Consider the following 20395-nt stretch of genomic DNA (forward strand, 5'->3'; position numbering starts at 1 on the left):
ATTAGCATGATGGCACAGTTGAGAAGTGGAGAGGATGGGGCATCTTTAGAGGGAATTAAAGTTGGAACTTTCTTTGTGGACCTTTCTATGCCCTGGTTTGTACTTGACGGAGTACAGCTTATCTCTCAGCTTCTTTGACTCAGCTGCTACTTCAGCCTCTTTGCTTCTCCAGTTTCCTTTACTCATCAAGATTAGAAATTTAAGATTGCTAGTGGCCATTGCTTTGGATTAAGACTATTTTAGTAGGAATAGAATGAAACTGGGTTTTGGGGGTTTGGGGGTTGGATGGTGGCCATATGTTTTCGAGAGTACAGAAGGGTGGAGGATGTTCAGAATCAACATAAATAAATGGGCGCAGGATGTATGCAGGACCATAGCTATGAATCTACCGTACACCATCTCTCTACATTATATTTGTGAACATATTCTTCACCAGCTTTTATAGTGAGCTAGAAGCACTTTGTTTAAAAGATAAGGCTTAACTTTTGTAGATATTTTAAAAACCTTTACCTCCAGCCCCCACTCCCACCCCTTTCCTGCTAATCGTTTACAAATATTTTAGTGCATTGCCATATTTGCACATTTTATATTGGACTTCACACCTTAAAAATAACTTAAAATTTTTTTTGTTCTAGCCTCACAACTTAATTCAGGTATTATTCATTTATTTATTTTTTGTCTTGCAATTTTTAATTAATTATTTCTTGAAACATAATTGATAATACGTATTTGTGGAGTACATAGTTGACTATCAGTACTTGTGTACAATATGTGATGATTAAATCAAGATAATTAGCATATTCATCATTATAATATGTAATCAATCTTTGTGTCCATTAACCAATTTCTTGCTGTCTCCCCACCTTCTTTCCTTTTCCCACCTCTAGTAACCACAGTTCTGTTTTGATCTGAAAGTTCAATGTGTTATTGTAATTGTTTCTTTTTAGCTCTCACTTATTATCTATTACATAAAGAAAACTGAGATGCAGAGAGGTTAAATGACTTGGCCAAGCTAGTAAATAAGGCTGAGAGAAGATTCCAGATCTTTTGATGATGTGTTATTGTAATTGTTTCTTTTTAGCTCTCACTTATTATCTATTACATAAAGAAAACTGAGATGCAGGGAGGTTAAATGACTTGGCCAAGCTAGTAAATAAGGCTGAGAGAAGATTCCAGATCTTTTGATGCCAAATTCCTACTCTAATTTAGTCCCAAGTGGTTTTTAAACTGCTCTGTCACATCCAAGGATTCTGAAAAGTTCTATTTATTTAAAAATATTTAATTTAAAAATTATATTAAGAAACAACACTTTTGCATAGTCCACTATTGTGCTTCCAAATTTACTTGTTTCTGGGTAGATCCCAGAAAAAAAGTTGCTTCTTTTATTTCTCTTCATTTGTTTGGGACAGCTTATGAATGTGTCATTGATGAGAAAGGATGCACCTCTGCACTGGTATATTTAAATATTCGGGCTTGTGCATGTTTGCTCATGGTATGTTGTACAGGTGAGGATGCTACTGCAGAAGGTATGCTGTGCTTGGTGTTGGCCAAGCAAAGCATAAGTGCATCTGCTCAACGCAAGCCCCTGTCATGGGATGCCGCTAAGATGTACAATGAGTGAGCCAGTAACACATCACGTGGTAGTAAGACCATGTTATGCATAGTTTTAGCAGTTATAAGATCAGAAGATCTTTGTCTGATTTTTGTATGTGTGATAAATAATTTTAGGATTTATCTTCAAAATAAAAATTTCAATCACTTCTCTTTGATTTCCTGTATCAGTTTAATTTGGTAGTGTGCTGAGAGTGCCAGGAAGGCTATTACAATTATAAACACTTACCTCTGGGGATATAAAAATATAATATATAAAAATAATATATAAAAATATAAAAATAATTTCATCAAGTTTTATTTATTTATATCTTATTTATTTGGGGAGAAAATTGATTAAAAAGGATAGAACATGGTTTGGTCATTATAATTTTGTCAAGCATCAATTAATGCCAGGGTAATACTTGGGATGCAATTTATAGTCTAGTCAAAAAAATAAATAGGTGGACTGAAAATTATAAGTGCTATAGCCAAGAAATATAATGCTCTATTTTGCTGAGGGGAGTTAGGAAAGGAGGTGATGTCTTGGAATCTAGTAGGTGTTTGCCAAGTTGGTGAGGGAGTACAACATCTGGGGAAACAACATGAATAAAAGCCTGGAGCCCTTAAAGGACTTGACAGCTGGGAGATCAGTGAATATAGTTCATTATGACTAGAGAGTAGGGTATGTGTGGAGAGGAGGTGTGAGAAAAGAAAGGATGTTGTTATCTTGGTGGAGCAGAAGCAGGAGATGGATTTGTAGAGATAAGTTGGGTCTACATTATGAAGCGCCCAGTATGCCCTGCTGAAAAATTTAAACTTCTTGTGTATGCTGTGGAGAGCACAGCCAGGAGAGACTTATGTTTTAGGAAGAAAATGCTGCAGGATAGACTAGACAAGGGAGAAATTGATTCATTCATGTAATAAACATTTATTGAGCACCTGCTATGTGAAAGTAACTTTCTAAACACTTGGGATACAACAGTAAAAAAGACAAGTATGTCTGCCCTAGTGAGGCTTACCACTTCTAGTGTAATGAGTTAAACACTATGCCAATAAACGTAGTGAATAAATTAATCTTACAATATGTTAGGAGGTAATAAATGCTAAGAAAGAAGAAAAAATAGAGTAAGGGGGTTTGGGAATGCCAGGTGGAGGGTGGTTGCAATTTAAGTAAGGTGGCAAGATGTGCAGTTCAGAAGGTGTTAGAGTAACACAAATGAGAAATGATGAGGACTTAGACTAAATAAGGGACTTTAAAATGGAGAGAAGGATTAGATTGGGAGACATATTTTTTCTTTTTTGAACCTTTTTATTGTAAAATAAAATATAAACAGAAAATACACAAAACAAATCTATAATGTATTATAAGGGTAACGATTTTATAACAGTCACCCTACAAAGAAGTGAAACTTTGCCAGCCATACCACAAACCCTTTTAGAAACCCCTTCATTTGCCCCATCCCAATCACAAACTTTTCCCTCCCTGACAACCGGATGTTTATGATAATCATTTTCCTGCATTTTGTGATAGTTTTATTAACCAACTGTATATCCCTAGACATCATAGCCTAGTCTTGACAATTAAAATTTTTTTTGATATGTCTTTTTTAATCTACAGGTTTTCTCCTCTTCCTTTCTTTATCTTTACAATCTATCAGGTGCAGAGTTGGGCCATTTGACATTAGAATTTTCCACAGCTTGGATTTTTCTGATTGCAAACTCATGGTACAGATCAGCATGTTCTTTTGTCATTTGCATGCCTTATAAGTTGACAGCTGGACCCAGAGGCTTCATCAGACTCAGGTGTCATCCCTGAGGCATGATAATAGACAGTAGAGTGTTCTTTCATTGAGAAGCACATAATGTCTGCTTGTCTCTTTTGCTGTGTTAATAGTCGTTCCTGATCAATGCCTAGAGTTAGTAATTTAGTGGGGGTTGCAAAATTGTGATAGTCTAATTATATGATATCTATTTTAGTTATTGGCTGGAATAACTTTTATAAAGAATTATTTCCCCTCATTTACTACTTGGTTACCCAGGGGTTCAGTTCCTATAGATTTACCAGTTTTAAACTAATTGAGTTAGTTCCCTGTCATCCTCAATTTTGATTACTCTATCAACATTTTCTCCTCAGTGTGACCTTGTCTGGAAAGGGAGCCCTGACTGGTCAGTTTCAAGAATTCATAGGTGCTAAACTGCTTCAGTCTCTTCAGACCTCAACAGCTATACTGGATTAGGCAAAACCCTTTCCAGTTTTAGCTCCTATTCTAAAATTGGCTCATCATGTATTCGAGTGTACATTTGTTGGCTATTTTAGAGTTCTCTTGTTTTCACATACATCAGATACCTCACTGCTTTCCTCTGCTTCCTGTAAAGATGCTAATACCATGTAGGTCTTGTGGATGTTGGTTTGTCTTCAACTGCTTGTATGAGGGTACTTCAAAAAGGTCAATGAAAAATAGAATTGAAAGACAATACGAATCTTTCCATGAACTTTTTGAAGTACCCTTGTATTTTGGGTTTGTGGGGGATGTCTTGTCACCCAGTTTTGTTGTAAGTATTTTCCATGGGATTTTGGTTTTGCTATCTAGTTGTTTGGTCAGTTTTTAATGTGTAAATCGGGGAGATAAAAAAAAATCTTACTGTCACTGGTGCCATCTTCTCAGAAAAGGGTTGAATCATGAAAAGTTAGGGTGGAATTGAGAATAAGTTTGGTATAGCCACTGTGGAAAAGAAGTTCCTCAGAGAATTAAAAATAGATCTGCCTTATGACCCAGCTATCCACTACTGGGTCTATACCCAAAGGAAATGAAAACAGTATATCAAAAAGACAGTCACACTCCCATGTTCACTGCAACACTATTCACAATAGCTGAGAGATGGAATCAACCTAAATGCCCATCAATGGATGAATAGATAAAACAACTGTGGTATATATACACAATAGAAAAGAATGATATCCTGTCATTTGCAGCAACATGGATGGAACTGGAAGCCATCATGTTAAGTCAAGCAAGTCAGGCACAGAAAGACAAATATTGCATAATCTCACTCATATGTGGAATCTAAAAAAAAAAAAAAAGTGGTTCTCATAGAAGTAGAGAGTAGAATAATGGTTACCAGAGGCCAGGAAAGGGGGATGGGGGGGTCGGAGGGAGGAGAAGTGGTGGACTAACAGGTACAAACTGTGCTATCTACCCTAAGTAAATCATTGTGCAGTATGTGCACGTATTGAAACAATACATTGTACCACAAAAGGTGTACAAGTAAATGTCTAAATTTTTTTTTTTTTAAAGAAACCCAACAAACAAACAAAAAGGAGAATAACTTTGAAGTTTCTGACTTGGAAGTTCTGGTGGATGCTAATTTCATTGATGAAGATTTAGAAATAGAACAAAAAGAACAAGGTAGTGAGTGGAAGATAAGACCAATTTTTGATTTCTTAGGCTTGAAATGCTTATGAGGTGCCCTAATAGAAGTGCCTTCTCAAGAATTACACTTCTAGAATTTGATAAAAGAGCTAGGTGATGAAACATCAGCACTTTGAGAGTAATCAAAGCCATTACAAGCAGGAAAAAATATTTTTGGTCAGAATTGTAGTGTGGAAAACCAGTAGAATAGAAAGCATGCACTTAAAGATGAGACACTAATAAGCATTTATGAACTAGTAGTTTTATGTATTTTCCATAAATATGCACAACAAATACATGCTTACATTGAGCAGCAATCCAAAGAGGAAAATACTATACAAAGATCATCTGCATGTATGTAACTGGCTTTTTGGTCATTAGTTGTAGGTGCCACATACTCGTATGTTGGGTATAGTATTAAGGGAATAGATTTGTAAAATCTTAGTATTTTTTTCTCCTTGAGACGCTAGATGAACAAGTTAAGTATTCATAAGCTGCAAGTTTTTATATTTTGAGTAGACTTCAGTGTATTACAACAGATCCTCTAGTTTAAGGGTAGGTGAGAAAGGAAGTCTTTCTTATGATCTATTCTAGATAAATCTAAGGTGCTGTATCCTCAAAGAGGACTTTTTAAATAGTATACACATTTGGACACTTCTTTTGTAAAATTTTATTAGTGTTAAATATCAGCCCAAATGATTTACTTTTGACCTCTGTCTTTTCCTTTCTTTTTATTTTTCTTCTTTTTAAACAAATTAGGCCAGTCTTCAGAGACCTGAGATTAAACTTGAATCATTAAAAGAAGATATTAAGGAATTCTTTAAAATATCAGGTTTGTAATTTTTTTCCCCTAATTCTTTAAGGCAAAATAAAATGCTTTATTTATTCCTAATTCTTTAAGGCAAAATAAGTAATATTTTATCCCTTCCAATTACTGCCTTCCAATTACTCATTCAAAATTGTGAAAAACTGTGGCTGACTAGATTTCTTTTTTGGGAAGAATTATAACTATTAGACATTTCAGTGGTGCAAAAATTCAAGAACATTGTGGGAATGACTGCTTTGCATTAATCAGTTTTAAATACTGTTTGCCTTCATGGCCAAAATACATCCTGAATATATTAAGCAGTTCCTTAGTTAAGTAACTTGTCTTTTTACTTTGCAGTTGTAGCTTTTTTCCTTCTACAATTTTTTCACCTCTTTTCTATGCTTTCAAAGAAAACAAAAACAAAATCTTGATTTTTTATGTAGCAGGAAGAGAGGTTCCCTATCCTAACCTCTGCACATGGGAAGTGAGATGTTAGGTGGTTTACCCAGATAAGCTTAAGTAGTTAGTAAGCAGCTGAGCTAATTGGTCTGAGTGGTGGTAATTCACAATAATCTGCTTCTGGTGTCCAGGAGTTTACTGACTAGTTAATTGTAACTAATTATTTGTGATCTATCTTTGTCAGGTCCCTGGCTGTTTCTTGCCCTTCTCTTGGCACATTCCTCATAGCATTAGTAGTACAACATCCAAAGATTTTGGAATTCACTGAGCACCTTGATAGTGAAGAAGAAAAGTTTCTCCCATCTTGAGAAAATGGTGTAATGGTTTTACTTAAAAAATAATATCATGTTGATGACTTTGCCACTCAGTGTTAGCCAGGGGATGTGGTAAATAGGAAATAATTCCTTAATAAAACTCACACAGCGATTGGCAGTTGACAAAGTTCTTTCACAAATGAATATGATGCCAAAGTTTGGGTGAGATGAATTTAATTATGATATATGTTTATTTAAAAAAACTAATATGTTCATATATTTTATTCTTTTTTTAACAGGTTGGGAAAAGAAACTTCAAAATGCTGTTTATAGTGAACTGAGTGTGTGAGTTTTTCCCACCTATTTTGAGATACTGTTTTGTTTAGCTATATTTACTTTGCAATAATAAAATCAGTATTGTTATGTATGAGTGTACTTCAAAAAGTTTGTGGAAAAATAGAATTGAAAGATAATATGAATCTTCCATGAGCTTTTTGAAGACCCCTCATAGATTTACTGTATTATTATTTCTCAGTAGTATTTATATAGCATTTCAAGTAAGTTAATCAAATTAAAAATTACTACAGTGTTGCCTGAGAATTAATAATGAATAGGTGGGTTTTTTACTGCCAAAGATTTTGTATTAACAATCCATTCATCCAGTGTAATTGGGGATTAAGATATTTGTCTTAAATTAATATTTTAGATAATTGAAGCTTACTAACTTTTTTATTGTTACCATCTTGGATATTACACTTTTTTCTGTCTTAATAGACTGACCAATCTAGACATAATTACTTGTTTTTGCAAAATTGGTGTCGTTATAAGAATATCAATGTTGTTTATCTAGATTTACTATCAGGGTCTGTTAAGGTGTATAGAGCTATTTGCTATATAAAAAATATAGATCCAGAATGTTAGCTTTTGCAGTTTGTCAAACATTCTGTTGTTCATCAATTATTTATTGAGTACCTACCATGCGCCGGTACTATGCTAGGCACTGGGGATGTAGTATAGAATGATAAAGACAATTTCTGCCCTCATGGAGTTCATAGTCAAAGAGAGTTCTTATGTCTGCTATTTTTGTTTTTACTTCTATAACTGTATCTAGGTCTCTAGCACTCTCTAGTTTCTAACACTCCTATTTCCAACTTGCTGCTTCTAATCTGCAGTTAACTGGGAAATGAGGTAACCCAGTTTACCAGAACTGTTTCTAAAATAAGGAGACTCAGATGAAGGTCTATGGATATATGCTTTAGATACACTTTTTAAAAAATTAGTATTTACTTCTTTGCTTATCACTATCCTCCCAGATGGCTTTTGAATTCTTAAATAACATCAGATGTAAGTCCTCTCTATTAATTGAAGTTGATTGTAGTAATGAATGAATTCCATGGGATTCCCCTTCTGGAGGAATTCCTGACCTGTGTGGGTCTGAGTGCTTGCTGCTATACGATCACCAGTAATACCTGCCAGACACAACTTCAAGGAAAGGCTTTTTACTTCAGAAGACATCAACCAAGAGCCAGAGGGTAAAGTCCCGACTGCCTCCCAGATCGACTGAGGGCTGGAGTTTATGTAGGTAAATGTATCAGGCGAGACACGATGTCTGCTTTCGAAACAATCTTAGTTAATCATTAAGGGCTAGCTATAGAGGGAAAACAAAGTTCTATAGTGTATACACGAGTTGGAAGCAGGGGGTTCTACATTTACAACTGTGACCGTACCTTCAGTACTAATCACCAAAGGAATAGACGTTTATCATAACAAGGTTTTAAATTCACAATGTGTAGTAGATATGCCTATTGTCTGTAATTCAAAACATTGAATTCTCAATACAAGGAGATGTTACCAATGATTGTTATTTTTGTGATCTAATGCATTCCTGAAAATTGTTCTGTGTGACAGACTGCCTTCTTATGTGATGGCAGAAACTATGTTTTGTTCATGATCATATCATTGTCCTACACAATAGAACTTTAAATAAATATTTTTTTGAATAACTTGTTGGAATATTTTAAGGAGTCCAGTAATACTACCTTTCTTCCTCACTTGGAATCTGAACAAGTTGAGAAATAAGATAAAACAGAAAGGCAGATGGGAGCTCAAACTTATATTTTTTACTGATAACGACCAGATAGGTGAATAACTTGTTGGAATATTTTAAGGAGTCCAGTAATACTACCTTTCTTCCTCACTTGGAATCTGAACAAGTTGAGAAATAAAACAGAAAGGCAGATGGGAGCTCAAACTTATATTTTTTACTGATAACGACCAGATAGGAGGATATAGCTTAGTAGGAGAGCAAAATGAGTCCCTTAACTGAACTCCAGAATTAAGTAGTCTTAACCTGCCAATCGAATAGTGTTGGATCAAGGTGAGCATGTTCAGTTTAATCTTCCCAAATTTAAAAGTTGGGTAAGGCATTAAAACGCTTCTGTGGTGTAGTGAGTAAAGCTCTGGAGAGAGACCAAAAATGTTACAGTAATGGAACTCTTTCACATGGAAGGGAAAATCGGGAGTGGGGAAGAAGTGTTTCCTCTAACATAAATTGAAAGAATAAAGTGGACTTAACATATTCTGTTGCATTTTTCATTGGCAGCAACCATTAGATGGATAAGTAAGGAAAGCAAAAAGTAAAGAAAGAATATTCATTAGGTAATATTAAATAATTGGAGCTAAAAAATACACACACACTCTCTCTTATGCCTAATAGAGGTGTGGAACACATGAGCTATACAAATCATACTTGAAAATAGCTCACTAAATTTTACTTATTTTAATAAGCATTCCAAAAATTTTATCAGATTCTTATTTTAAAAATATAACAGAAAAATTTCTGTATCCTGTTATTTATATGAAATTTGTGACTAGCTCTTCCCACTTTAGATTGCATACTTAAATTATCTTTCCCATTCTTTTAAACAGTTACATATTTATTATTGTGTGAATAACTATCCAATATTATATAAATGATAATCTACATTGATTGAATGCTTATTTTGTGCCAGGTACCATGCTAGCACTTTATATTCATTGGCCTATTTGATGTAATCTTTATAACAACCCTATGAAGTAGCATTTATTATTGTCACCATTTTACAGAAGAGAAAATTGAGGCTTAGACCACTGTCTTCATCTGTTTTGTGCTGCTATAACAGAATACTTGAAACTGGGTAATTTATAATTGATAGAAATTTATTGCCTGGAAGCTGGGAAGTCCAAGGTCCAGGTGCTGACATTTGATGAGAGCCTTCTTGCTGCATCATCACATGGCAGAAAGTGAGAAGGCAAAAGAGGGCAAGAAGGGGCCAAACTCATCATTTTATAAAGGCACCAATCTCACCAATGAGGGTGAAGCCCTCATGGCCTAATCACCTCGCAAGGGCCCCACATCTTAATACAGTTACAAGGCAATTAAATTTCAACATGAGTTTTGAAGAGGACAAACATTCAAATCATAGCAGACCACTTAAGTCATTTGCTGAAGATCATGTAGCTAGTAAACGGTGGTGCTAGGGCTTGACCTCTAGCTGTCCGATTTCAAAGCCTGTGCGTTTGCTACATCTCACATATGTCTATATCTTATCACTGGACTAGATTAAAACTGTTCTGGAATAAGAATTGTGTCTTATGTTTCTTTTAATATCTCATAGCATCAAATAAATGATATTGAGTCAACAGTTATTGAGCCACCTACCAGTGCTAATATATGTTAAATATTTGTTGAATTAAGGAAACTCAGTGTAATTATTAATCTTAACCTTACTATAAAGATTTAACTAAGACAATCTCTACATACAAAATGAAAATGCACTGATTTCTTTCTGTGTCTTAGTATTCATTGTACTTTGTACAGAGCAGTTTATGAAGACTCAAATGACCTATCTCTTTCTCTAAGGAACATAAATTATAGAAGTAAATAAACCTTTAAAAAAACCTTACTATATATATCCATGTTATAAAAACATATACCATAGTCTACTGTTATAGAAGGTATATGCAAATGTCTACCATACCACAGAGAGGTATGAGTGTTGAACAGTAAGTGGGCCTAAGGTGGAAGGATTTTAGACAATGGGTACCTTACACTAGAACACAAATTCAGGTAGGTCTTCATAGACATTCATGGCTTTCACTGGAAGAGTGCTCAGATAGTAGTCCTAGGTACTTTCAAAATGTCCTAATCATACAGTCCTTTGCCCTCTTAGTTTTAAGTGCTACTGTACATTTGCTATGTTTTAGGCACTGAGCCAGGTGCTGAGGGTAATGAGCAAGCTAGACAGTTGTTGCTTTCATGGAGCTTACATCCCAGTGGGGCACACACAGACTTTAAAGAGGCAATTACAGTACAGTATAATAAGTGCTATGGTAGGGGAAGTACAAGAAGCACATAGAGCAGGCATTTAACTCAGATTTGGGGATTCTGTGGTGACTTAACAAAGGAAACAATATTCAGGCTGAGATAGGAAAGCTGAGCTAGAGTTAGGGGGAGGAGTAGAGAAGAAAAGCACTTTAGGCAGAAAGGAATGGGCTCAGAGGTTTAGAGGTGGAAAGGAATGTGGCGCAATGGAGGAATAAAAGTTCATATGGCTGGATGGTAGAGGGCGAAGGGGGTGTATTGGTCCATTTCTGTTGCTTATAACAAAATATTTGGAACTGGATGATTTATAAAGAATACAAAATTTATTGCTTACAGTTTTGGAGGCTGTGAAGTCCAAAGTCCAGGGAACACATCTGGTGAGGGTCTTGATGGTGGCAACCCTGACCCAGGGGTCTCACATGGCAGAAATGGTGGAGCAGAGAGAGAGAGAGTTCCTCATGCACTCTCCTTTAAAAGCCCTCAGAACCACACCCGTGACCAACATTTAATCCATTCGTTAGGCATGGTCCAACAATCTAGTTACCTCTTCAAGGCCCCAACTTGCAATTACCATAGTAGGATTTCCTACCCTCTTAACTGTCACACTGGGGATCAAGATACTAATACATAAAACTTGGGGACACAATCCATATCACTGGGCATGGCAAAGGGTGATGTTAGATATGTAGGCAGGAGTAAGCATCTTACTCAAGGCTTTGTAGACTGGATCCTAAAGGCATTTGGGTGTCACTTTCTAATTTTGAGCAAAGTAGTGACATGATCACATTTGCATTTTATCCAGTCAACATCATATCTAGTATGTGCCAGGCATTATGCTAGACACTGGAAATACAATCACTGGTGAATAAGGAAGACATCATTCCTGGCTAACAGCCAAGCAAGTTGCCAAATAGGTTGAAAATAGTCTGGAAGCACAGGAAACTGCTTAGGAACCTGCTAGATAGGTTCTCATCAAATATTTCTAAATAAATGAATATCTAATTTGGTCTTAATATGAATAACTTCATATTAGTTTGCTTCTTATTACCTGCATTTTTGGATAAAGGTCTTTGATCACTAAATAACTATTAAGATCATCAGTAAATGCTCTCAAGTTTCAATTTTAAATTTCTAAGTTTTTTTTTTTTTTTAAAGATGACTGGTAAGGGGATCTTAACCCTTGACTTGGTGTTGTCAGCACCACACTCACCCAGTGAGCAAACCAGCCATCCCTATATGGGATCCGAACCCGTGGCCTTGATGTTATCAGCACCGCACTCTCCCGAGTGAGCCACAGGCCGGCCCCATTAAATTTCTAAGTTTTATTAAGCCTATACATAATTGCCATTAAATGGAAGAATTTTAGGATGGAATTTAGTTATAAACCATATATCCCTTTACAAATGATATATTGAGCAACGTGAGATAAGTAGTTTTAAAATTAACTTGTGTATAAGAAATGCTGAGGTATCTAGAGACTAACAATTTTTTAAAAAATTTGTGAATGGGGAAGGTACATGGAATGCAGATTTTTGTGGAAAAAATAATTTGCCAGAAATAATTAATGGAACTATCATATAGATTAGGTGGTGTAGGTTGCCTTTTTCTATTCCAGACATTTTTTTATGGTCAGTTGAGCCTTTTACACTTAGACTGTAGGAGAGATGCAAGTGGTTTGGAGTATTATTAGCCCTTTATATGCTATTGTCCCCATTTAGACCAGGAGTTTCTTGAGGATTCAGTCTATGGTTCTTGATTATTGGAAAATGATTGCTTTGCTGTAGGTATAGGTCCTATGACTAATTTTAATAGGAGTTATATATTGTTGTGAAAGAGATTGGAATCTCTAAGTAAATACTGAACCATCATGTTTTCCTATTGCCTTTTCTATCTGTAACTTCCTACCACTCTGTGCTTCAATCATTATGTTCCAACTATTCTGGCTTTTTCTGATCCTTTAACATTCCAAACATTCTCACGTCAAAGTTTTGTGCTTGCTGTCTCTCTACCTGGAATATTCTTCACCCAGATCTTTGCATGGTATATCCTTCTCACTCAGGTCTTAGTTCAAATATCAGATTCCCTAGAGGCCTTCATTGCCATACAAATTACTGTACTTCCATCTCATTACCCTGTTTTCATTTTCTCATGACACGTATTACTATCTGATATTATTCTACTTATTATTTCTTTTCATAATTATTGACTGCCTTTCTTTACTAGAAAACGGGATATTGTCTACCATATTTTTGGTACCTAGAATTGCTCCAATATTTATTGACTAACTGAATCTATATTCTTTATAAAAACAATACATTCTGATATAAAGTGTAGTGTTACTTGGAAAACAGAAGTAATTTATAATATATTAAAAATTTTAAATTTTGCTAAATTTGTGAGTTTGTGTATTATGTATTAAAACATGGCTGTTACCAAAAATAGTATTTATATTATCATTTCGATTTTATAAAAATATATATAATCACGTGAACAGGGAAGTTGGGAGAAATGAAATGAGTTGACATATTGGTAAGTTAATGGATTTTTTTTTTTTACCTTTAAAAAATTCCTGTTAATGTTAAAATATTGTATGCCAAAGTTAATGGTTATGACAATTTTCATGTGAGCATTTACAGAGATAGGTAATTTTAGAATTACCTCAGTTTGTGAATACAGGTTATCATGCAATCTGACTTTTAACATGTAGTTAAAATTTTAATATAGAACTTCAATACTAGTAGGATAAAAATTAAAGTTTTATTGCACCTTGTATAAACATATAGAACTACTAACAAACATTCTATTTTATTTATGACATGGATTATAGAGGTAAGTAATTTCTAACCAGGAGAATTAATTATCAAGAGTAATGTATAATATTTAGCTGCCTCTTTTTGCTCCTAGGTTTCCTTTACCTAGTCATCCTGCTGCACCTCCTGAACATCTTAAAGAACCTTTGGTATACATGAGGAAAGCACAGGTTGGCTATTGTTCATTTTCATTTTATTTTTTCATGCTGAGTTATATATTACAGAGTAGAAGATCCTTATTAATGTCAGAAATATATATTATTCATTATATAAAAGACTGGATAAGAACCACTAATGTGATGTTAACAGTATTTGCATACTGTTCCTTTTTATTTTCAGTAACAAAGGATTATACCTATTTAACTATAGTAATCATGGAAAAAATTGAGTAGAAGAAGAAAAAAAATCACATACCATCCTAGCCTGAAATTTAAAATGTGCTTTAAGTATTATGTGATAATCTATTCCTCAGCCCTGTGATATTAAAGGAATGAAATATGAATGAACTGACACCCTCTTCCCTAAAAGTTTTGACTTTTGAAGCCATTGTTTTTGTACTGTATATGAAATATATTTGTTCTCACAGCAGGTTGTCACATGCTAATTCTATTGTTACAGAACTCAAATGAATCTGCTATCAAAATGGGCTGGCAACCACTAAGAATCATTTTAAAAGGATAAAATAAAATAATTTAAGGAGAAAAACTATAAAAAGCTTTTAAAATAGAAACTCAATGCATTCTATCACATTCCCCTAACTCTTTCAACTGTCCTTCACCTCAGCACAGCCTCGATCACCTCCCTTTGGCTCAGTCTTGTTTGTAAGACTTCCCCACGATGTTGGTAGGACTCTGTGACTGTCGCTGCTGAGGCATTTAATTAATATCACAGTGAGAGTCTACCTTCCTTCTTCACCGTAGCCTCAGAAATAGATTTTTAAATCCTTTTTATAATGAAAAGTTTCACATACATCCTAAAGAGTTCCCATGAACTCATCACTCAACTTCAACGATTAACATCATGGTTCTGCTGCTCTTGAAATTTTTCTGCTGCTTTGAGTTACCTTTTTCCACAGCAGTGGATGTTAAGCAAATTTTTGTTTTTCAACTTTTATTTTTATTTAAAAATCCTCAATATTAGATGGTGAAAGAAGGCAATATAAACAAAAAACATGGAGATATTTGAGGAAATGTGTAATATATTTCTGTCTTTAGGTGGTATTTTTTAGGGCTAAGTATCATAATATTTATTTATTGATTTGTCATTAAGTATAATAGTTAAATGATACAGGGTGAAAGAATTGTGTGGTCTTTTGTTGTAAAGATTTAAACTCAAGAAAATAAAACTAAGAAGGTTTCGGGTCTAAATTTTTTGGTAAAATTTGAAAATTTCTAAAAGATATAGAGAAAGTATTAGTTTTAGCATATTAGGTATAAGAAAGAAAACATAATGGTTGGTTTTCTATCATGACTGCAGAGAAGAGACAGAGAAGAAATAATAATTTAAGAATTTAAAGCCTATTGCTAGTGTTTGAGAATATATGTGAAGGGTAAGTGTATGTATAAATGTATGGTACTCCTCTCTTTCCTTTCTGGACTTACCCCCTACATTAGGAATTGGCAAACTACGGCCCATGGGTCAAGTCTGGCCTGCTACCTGTTTTAAAAGGGTTGGCAAGTTAGGAATTTTTCTGCACATTTTTAACTGGATGAAAAAATCAAAATAATAATATCTGTGACACCTGAAAATTATAGAAATTAATAAAATATGTTTTGTTGGAAAATAGTATTGCTCATTCATTTATATATTGTCTATGGTTGCTTTTGCAATACAATAACAGAATTACGTAGTTACAAAAGTGACCTTATGGCCTGCAAAGTTTAAAATATTTACTCTCTGCCCTTTTAAAGAAGGTTTGCCAACCCTGCACTAAATTATTCGTTTTTTGAGAGTGGACTGTGCTTTTTATCCTCAGCATCTATCATAATGCCTAGCCAGAGAACACTCTCAGTGAATGATTGTTGAACTAATTGATCCTTTAACCACGGTCACACTAATAACTGCTTCTACCAGTAAATGTCTATTTCCGTATGTTTGTTCTCCTTGAGACATACAGTTTTTCAGCTCTCTGTTCTCTTGGGCAGTTCTCTTTTTTTTTGCAGGAAAGATACTTAGTCTGGATCTCGTGATTGTCATTCCATTATGTTCTCTCTTGTACTTCATAATCTCTTGCCCCTTTAGGCGTCAGGCTTCCATTTTATCTGCCATTCTAGTCCTTAGCTTATTTATTAAGAATATTCAAATTATCTCATTCAAGCTTCCACAGCTTCCCTCTTCTTTGCTGCTACATCTCTTTTTGTTCCAGTCCTCCATGATCAACTGTCTGATGTACATTTCTTCTGTGAGATCAAACTGTGAGTTTACTGTGTTCTTCCTAAAATGAGCATCTCTTCCTGATATTATTTCTGTTAATGGGTATGCATGATTATTATAGTAATTTAGACTTGAAATATCTTTGGCCTCAGTTTTCCATATCCAGATAGTCACTAAGTTATATCAGTTATTTCTTTTATAGTCTTATAGTCTTTCTTTTCATTACCAAAGCTGTAACCATAGTGATCACAACAATGATGATGACAATGCTGATAATGATGACTATCCTTTATTGAGTGTTTACTTTGTTTCAGACATTGTGCTTTAATTCACATCCTTGTTTTAGTCTTACACCTCCCAACTTTCAGTCTCCCTTTCTCCATCTCCTTATGTAGTCTCAATACTATTCACTTTAATTACAAGCAGATGAACTCTTATAATGTATCTCACTGCCTTTTAACAAACCTTCAGTGACTCCCAACTGGCTACCAAATGAAGTTCCTACTTCAAAGCCCAGCATTTAAAAATTTTTACTATCTGTCCCCAGCTTCCCTTTCCACATTGTCAATCTCTTCTGTCTTATAACTGTCCTATGTGCCTGTCCAAGTGAATCATTTTGCCTTTTCCTTTTGCATCATTAACACTTTTTATATTTTGTTTTTCTAACCTGGGAAGCCCTTTCTACCTGCTTTGCATTATGGAAATCCCATCTGTTTTGTGAGGGTTAGTTTAGATGGCATCTCTTCTTTGATGTTATTGTTGCCCTGTTGAAAGGATGTCTCCTCTCTTGAATTCTTATAGCTCTCTATCATTTTATGGCCCTTATCGTGAATTGCATTCCATTTTAGTAATTTCTATATATATATTTCTAACTTTTGTTAAATGCCTCCTGAAAGAATTAACAGCTTAAAAACATTTTTACATACCTGTTGTGTCTAGTTCACTGAACTTTATGTAGCAGGAGCTTGGTAAGTTTATGTTGGATTAACAGTAAAAGAGTTTGCTGTCTCTTCTACCAAGTATTACAATGTTGATTTAAATGATATTTACTGAATTTCCTGAGTAGAAGACACTATGTTGTGGAGATTCAGAAATAAATTAGATACAGATCTGCCTTCAGGTAACTGCATGGCTTAGTAACTGAAATAAGATTTGGATGCAAGTCTCTGTAATACGAGGTAGAAAGTGCTCTGTCATATAAGGGAGGTGGCTAGGAAGTTTTGGAGCAGTGTACAGGTGGTTTCTTATCAGGGTAGTCTTTGCTCTTTACAATCAAAAAGAATTTTTAAAAATCCAGTTAGTGTTTTTTCCTCCTTTTTATTCAGTAAAATGTGGGCTAAAAAAATATTTTTGATTTGTATTCTGGAGAAATTCCACTTCTTTTTTTTCTATGAAAGTTTTATGAGTTATTTTAACATCATTTAGCTCTTGCTTATGTCTTCAGAGTTGGGATGTAAATCAGCTGTCTGCAGTTTGGGGCAAGCTAAATTGGTAGTTAGTTTTCTGGTCTGATGGGGTTATAAGGCTTCTTATTCTGGAGTTATTTTAACATCATTTAGCTCTTGCTTATGTCTTCAGAGTTGGGATGTAAATCAGCTGTCTGCAGTTGGGGGCAAGCTAAATTGGTAGTTAGTTTTCTGGTCTGATGGGGTTATAAGGCTTCTTATTCTGCATCAGCATTTTCCAGAGTATTTTCTGCTGAATATTAACCCTGAGAAATGTACCACAAAAAGGGTTCCATGGACAGATAAGTTTGGGAATTGAGGCACACTGCTTTTCTCTTGATAAATCACAATTTATTTTATTATTTTTAATAGATGATTTTTTTAGAAGAGTTTTGAGAAGCTAGTACAAAGAGTTGTCATAGATCCCATACCAGTTTCCCTTGTTATTAACATTTTACATTGGTATGGCACATTTGTTACAATTGATGAATATTGATTGATACATCATTATTAGTTAAAGTCCATTCTTTATTCACATTTGTTTAGTTTTAACCTGATGTCCTTTTTCTGTTCCAGGATCCCACCTAGGATACCACATTACATTTGGTTGTCATGTCTCCTTTTGCTCCTTTTGGCCATGACAGTTTCTCAGACTTTTCTTGTTTTTGATGACCTGTCAAGTTCAGGTATATTGTAGAAGATCCTTCTGTTGGAATTTATGATGTTTTTCTCATTAATAGACTGGGATTATGGGTTTATTTTTGAGGCAGATCACAGATGTAAAGTTCCACTTACATTCATCACACCATATCATGATACATGCTGTCAACATGATTTCTCACTGTTGATGTTGACCTTGAGCGCCTGGCTGAGGTAATATTTGTGAGGTCTCTCCACTGTAATGTTACTCTTTTTTTCCATCTTTCCATACTGCACACTTTGGAAAGAAGTCACTGTGTTTAGACCACACTTAAGGAGTGGGGAATTATGTTCCTCCTCCTTAAATATGTCCTTAAGGGAGGAATATCTATATAAATTATTTGGAATTCTTCTGCGTGGAAGAGTTGTCTTTTCTTCCCTACTTAATTATTTATTCAATCATTTATTTATATGAGTATAGACTCATGGATATTTGTTTTATACTTTGTGTTTTAATCCAATACACCTTTATTTTGTTGATCACAATTTATTTTGGCATGTTAAAGGCTCAGAGAAGTTCTGCAGTAAAGAAATGTGGTTTAATTTTATTTAGTCCAGTGTTATTCAAACTTACATAATCATGAAATGCTATTTTCATGTAAAGTAGTTTGAGAATTACTTTGCTATAGCTTACAGAGAAAGCAATATTTGAAAAAACTGATACCAGTGTAATAAATGTAAGTGCAATAATAAATATTATATAAGTACAATAAATATGGTAATAAATATTGTGAAATAATACTAGTAAGCACACGGAACTGTAATTATGTAATTTAATATTCATGACAACCTTATGGGCTGAGTTACTCTTATGGTCTTAGACATGTCTACCTTTGTAAACTAATAGGTGGTAGAGCTGGGATTTGAACTTGGACAGTCTGGCTCCAGAATCTGTACTACCTGATGATAATCAGTCTGTTTCTCTAGCCCAGAAATGCTCAAACTCAAGATTGAATTTACTCTGTTCTCTATCAATCCTGTAACCTTTGCAAAAAGGAGAATTTTGTTAATTTTTACATTATTTCAGTTCTCACCCCTTCCCTAATTATTCTTTCTGCCTTCTGTGTTGTCACTCTATTTCTTAAAACTTCCAGGACTTACAGGATAGAGCTGAAATTCCTTACTATGGCTTACTGTTACACCTCTTGTTGTGTAACAGAGATGAAAAAGGATTACTCAAAGCAACATGAATGTGATGTGAGCCCAAAGGGACTGCACCTCAGCAACTGCTCTGTTAGAAGGAGAAACTCGGTAGCAGCCCCGAGTCAGTTTTTGCTTCAGTTTTTATTGAGAAAACAAGGAAATTACAGGAAAAGAACAGATGGCTAATCAGTCATAGGAAGAACATACAGAAATTGGCTATGTAACAATCTTCATCCAAGCATGCATGATTCAAAATAGTTTAAACAATATACCATCAAAAGAGTCATAAATTTAAGCTAGGTGACATGCAAAAGAAACAATAAGACAATCATGAAAGTGCCTGACTTCTTGAGAAACTCACAGAAACAGCTTAAAGCAAAATATGGAACAACTCCCACGTACTAATTAATCTAGCAAAATGTCCTTGGAAATCTTAACTCACATGTTTTCCCATCCCTTCTTGAGAAACTCACAGAAACAGCTTAAAGCAAAATATGGAACAACCCCCACGTACTAATTAATCTAGCAAAATGTCCTTGGAAATCTTAACTCACATGTTTTCCCATCATTTAAGCTTTGTTGTATTAAAGGTTATTGCCCTCAGAACAATCCTTGTCTTGTTTCAGTTCTCTTGTTCACATTAAAGGCTTTAAACCTGTGTGAGTTTCCTTTTCACAAAATCTTTCAATGAACCCATTATATTAACAATCAGTGTATATAACTCCTAACCTAAATAGTGATTAGAATTAATTTGGTGTGCTCTTGCCCCCCTAACTGTAGGCTCTTGCCTCTTATCTGAAGACTTTTGTCTCATGCATGCATTACCTAAAAACCCTATCTAATAATCAAATAGGAATCAAGATTTCTAACCCTCTACATTTTCCCCCTTTTAATTAATAAAAAAAAAATCAGAAGAAATCAAAGAATTGGAGACAATGGTGGAAACAAAGACGTTTTGATGAAGAAGAGTCAGCATTACTACAGCTCAATGAGTCTGTTAGAACATGGAACATAAAAGTTTAATCACTATAAAAAAAA

General features: G+C 34.6%; 1 protein-coding gene across 1 annotated transcript in view; it reads left to right on the forward strand.

The window, feature by feature from the left end:
• Positions 1-20395, forward strand: part of TBC1D19 (TBC1 domain family, member 19) — a gene marked incomplete at its 3' end in the record, with an annotated part of 95808 nt that overhangs the window by 23261 nt on the left and 52152 nt on the right. Inside the window, exons 2-4 of the mRNA XM_008590073.1 lie at positions 5763-5835; positions 6824-6869; positions 13792-13867. Coding sequence (XP_008588295.1) covers positions 5763-5835; positions 6824-6869; positions 13792-13867 — 195 coding nt within the window. The remainder of the gene's footprint in view (positions 1-5762; positions 5836-6823; positions 6870-13791; positions 13868-20395) is intronic.

The sequence above is a fragment of the Galeopterus variegatus genome, unplaced genomic scaffold (assembly GCF_000696425.1).
Source record: "Galeopterus variegatus unplaced genomic scaffold, G_variegatus-3.0.2 Scaffold5836, whole genome shotgun sequence".
Classification (NCBI taxonomy): domain Eukaryota; kingdom Metazoa; phylum Chordata; class Mammalia; order Dermoptera; family Cynocephalidae; genus Galeopterus; species Galeopterus variegatus.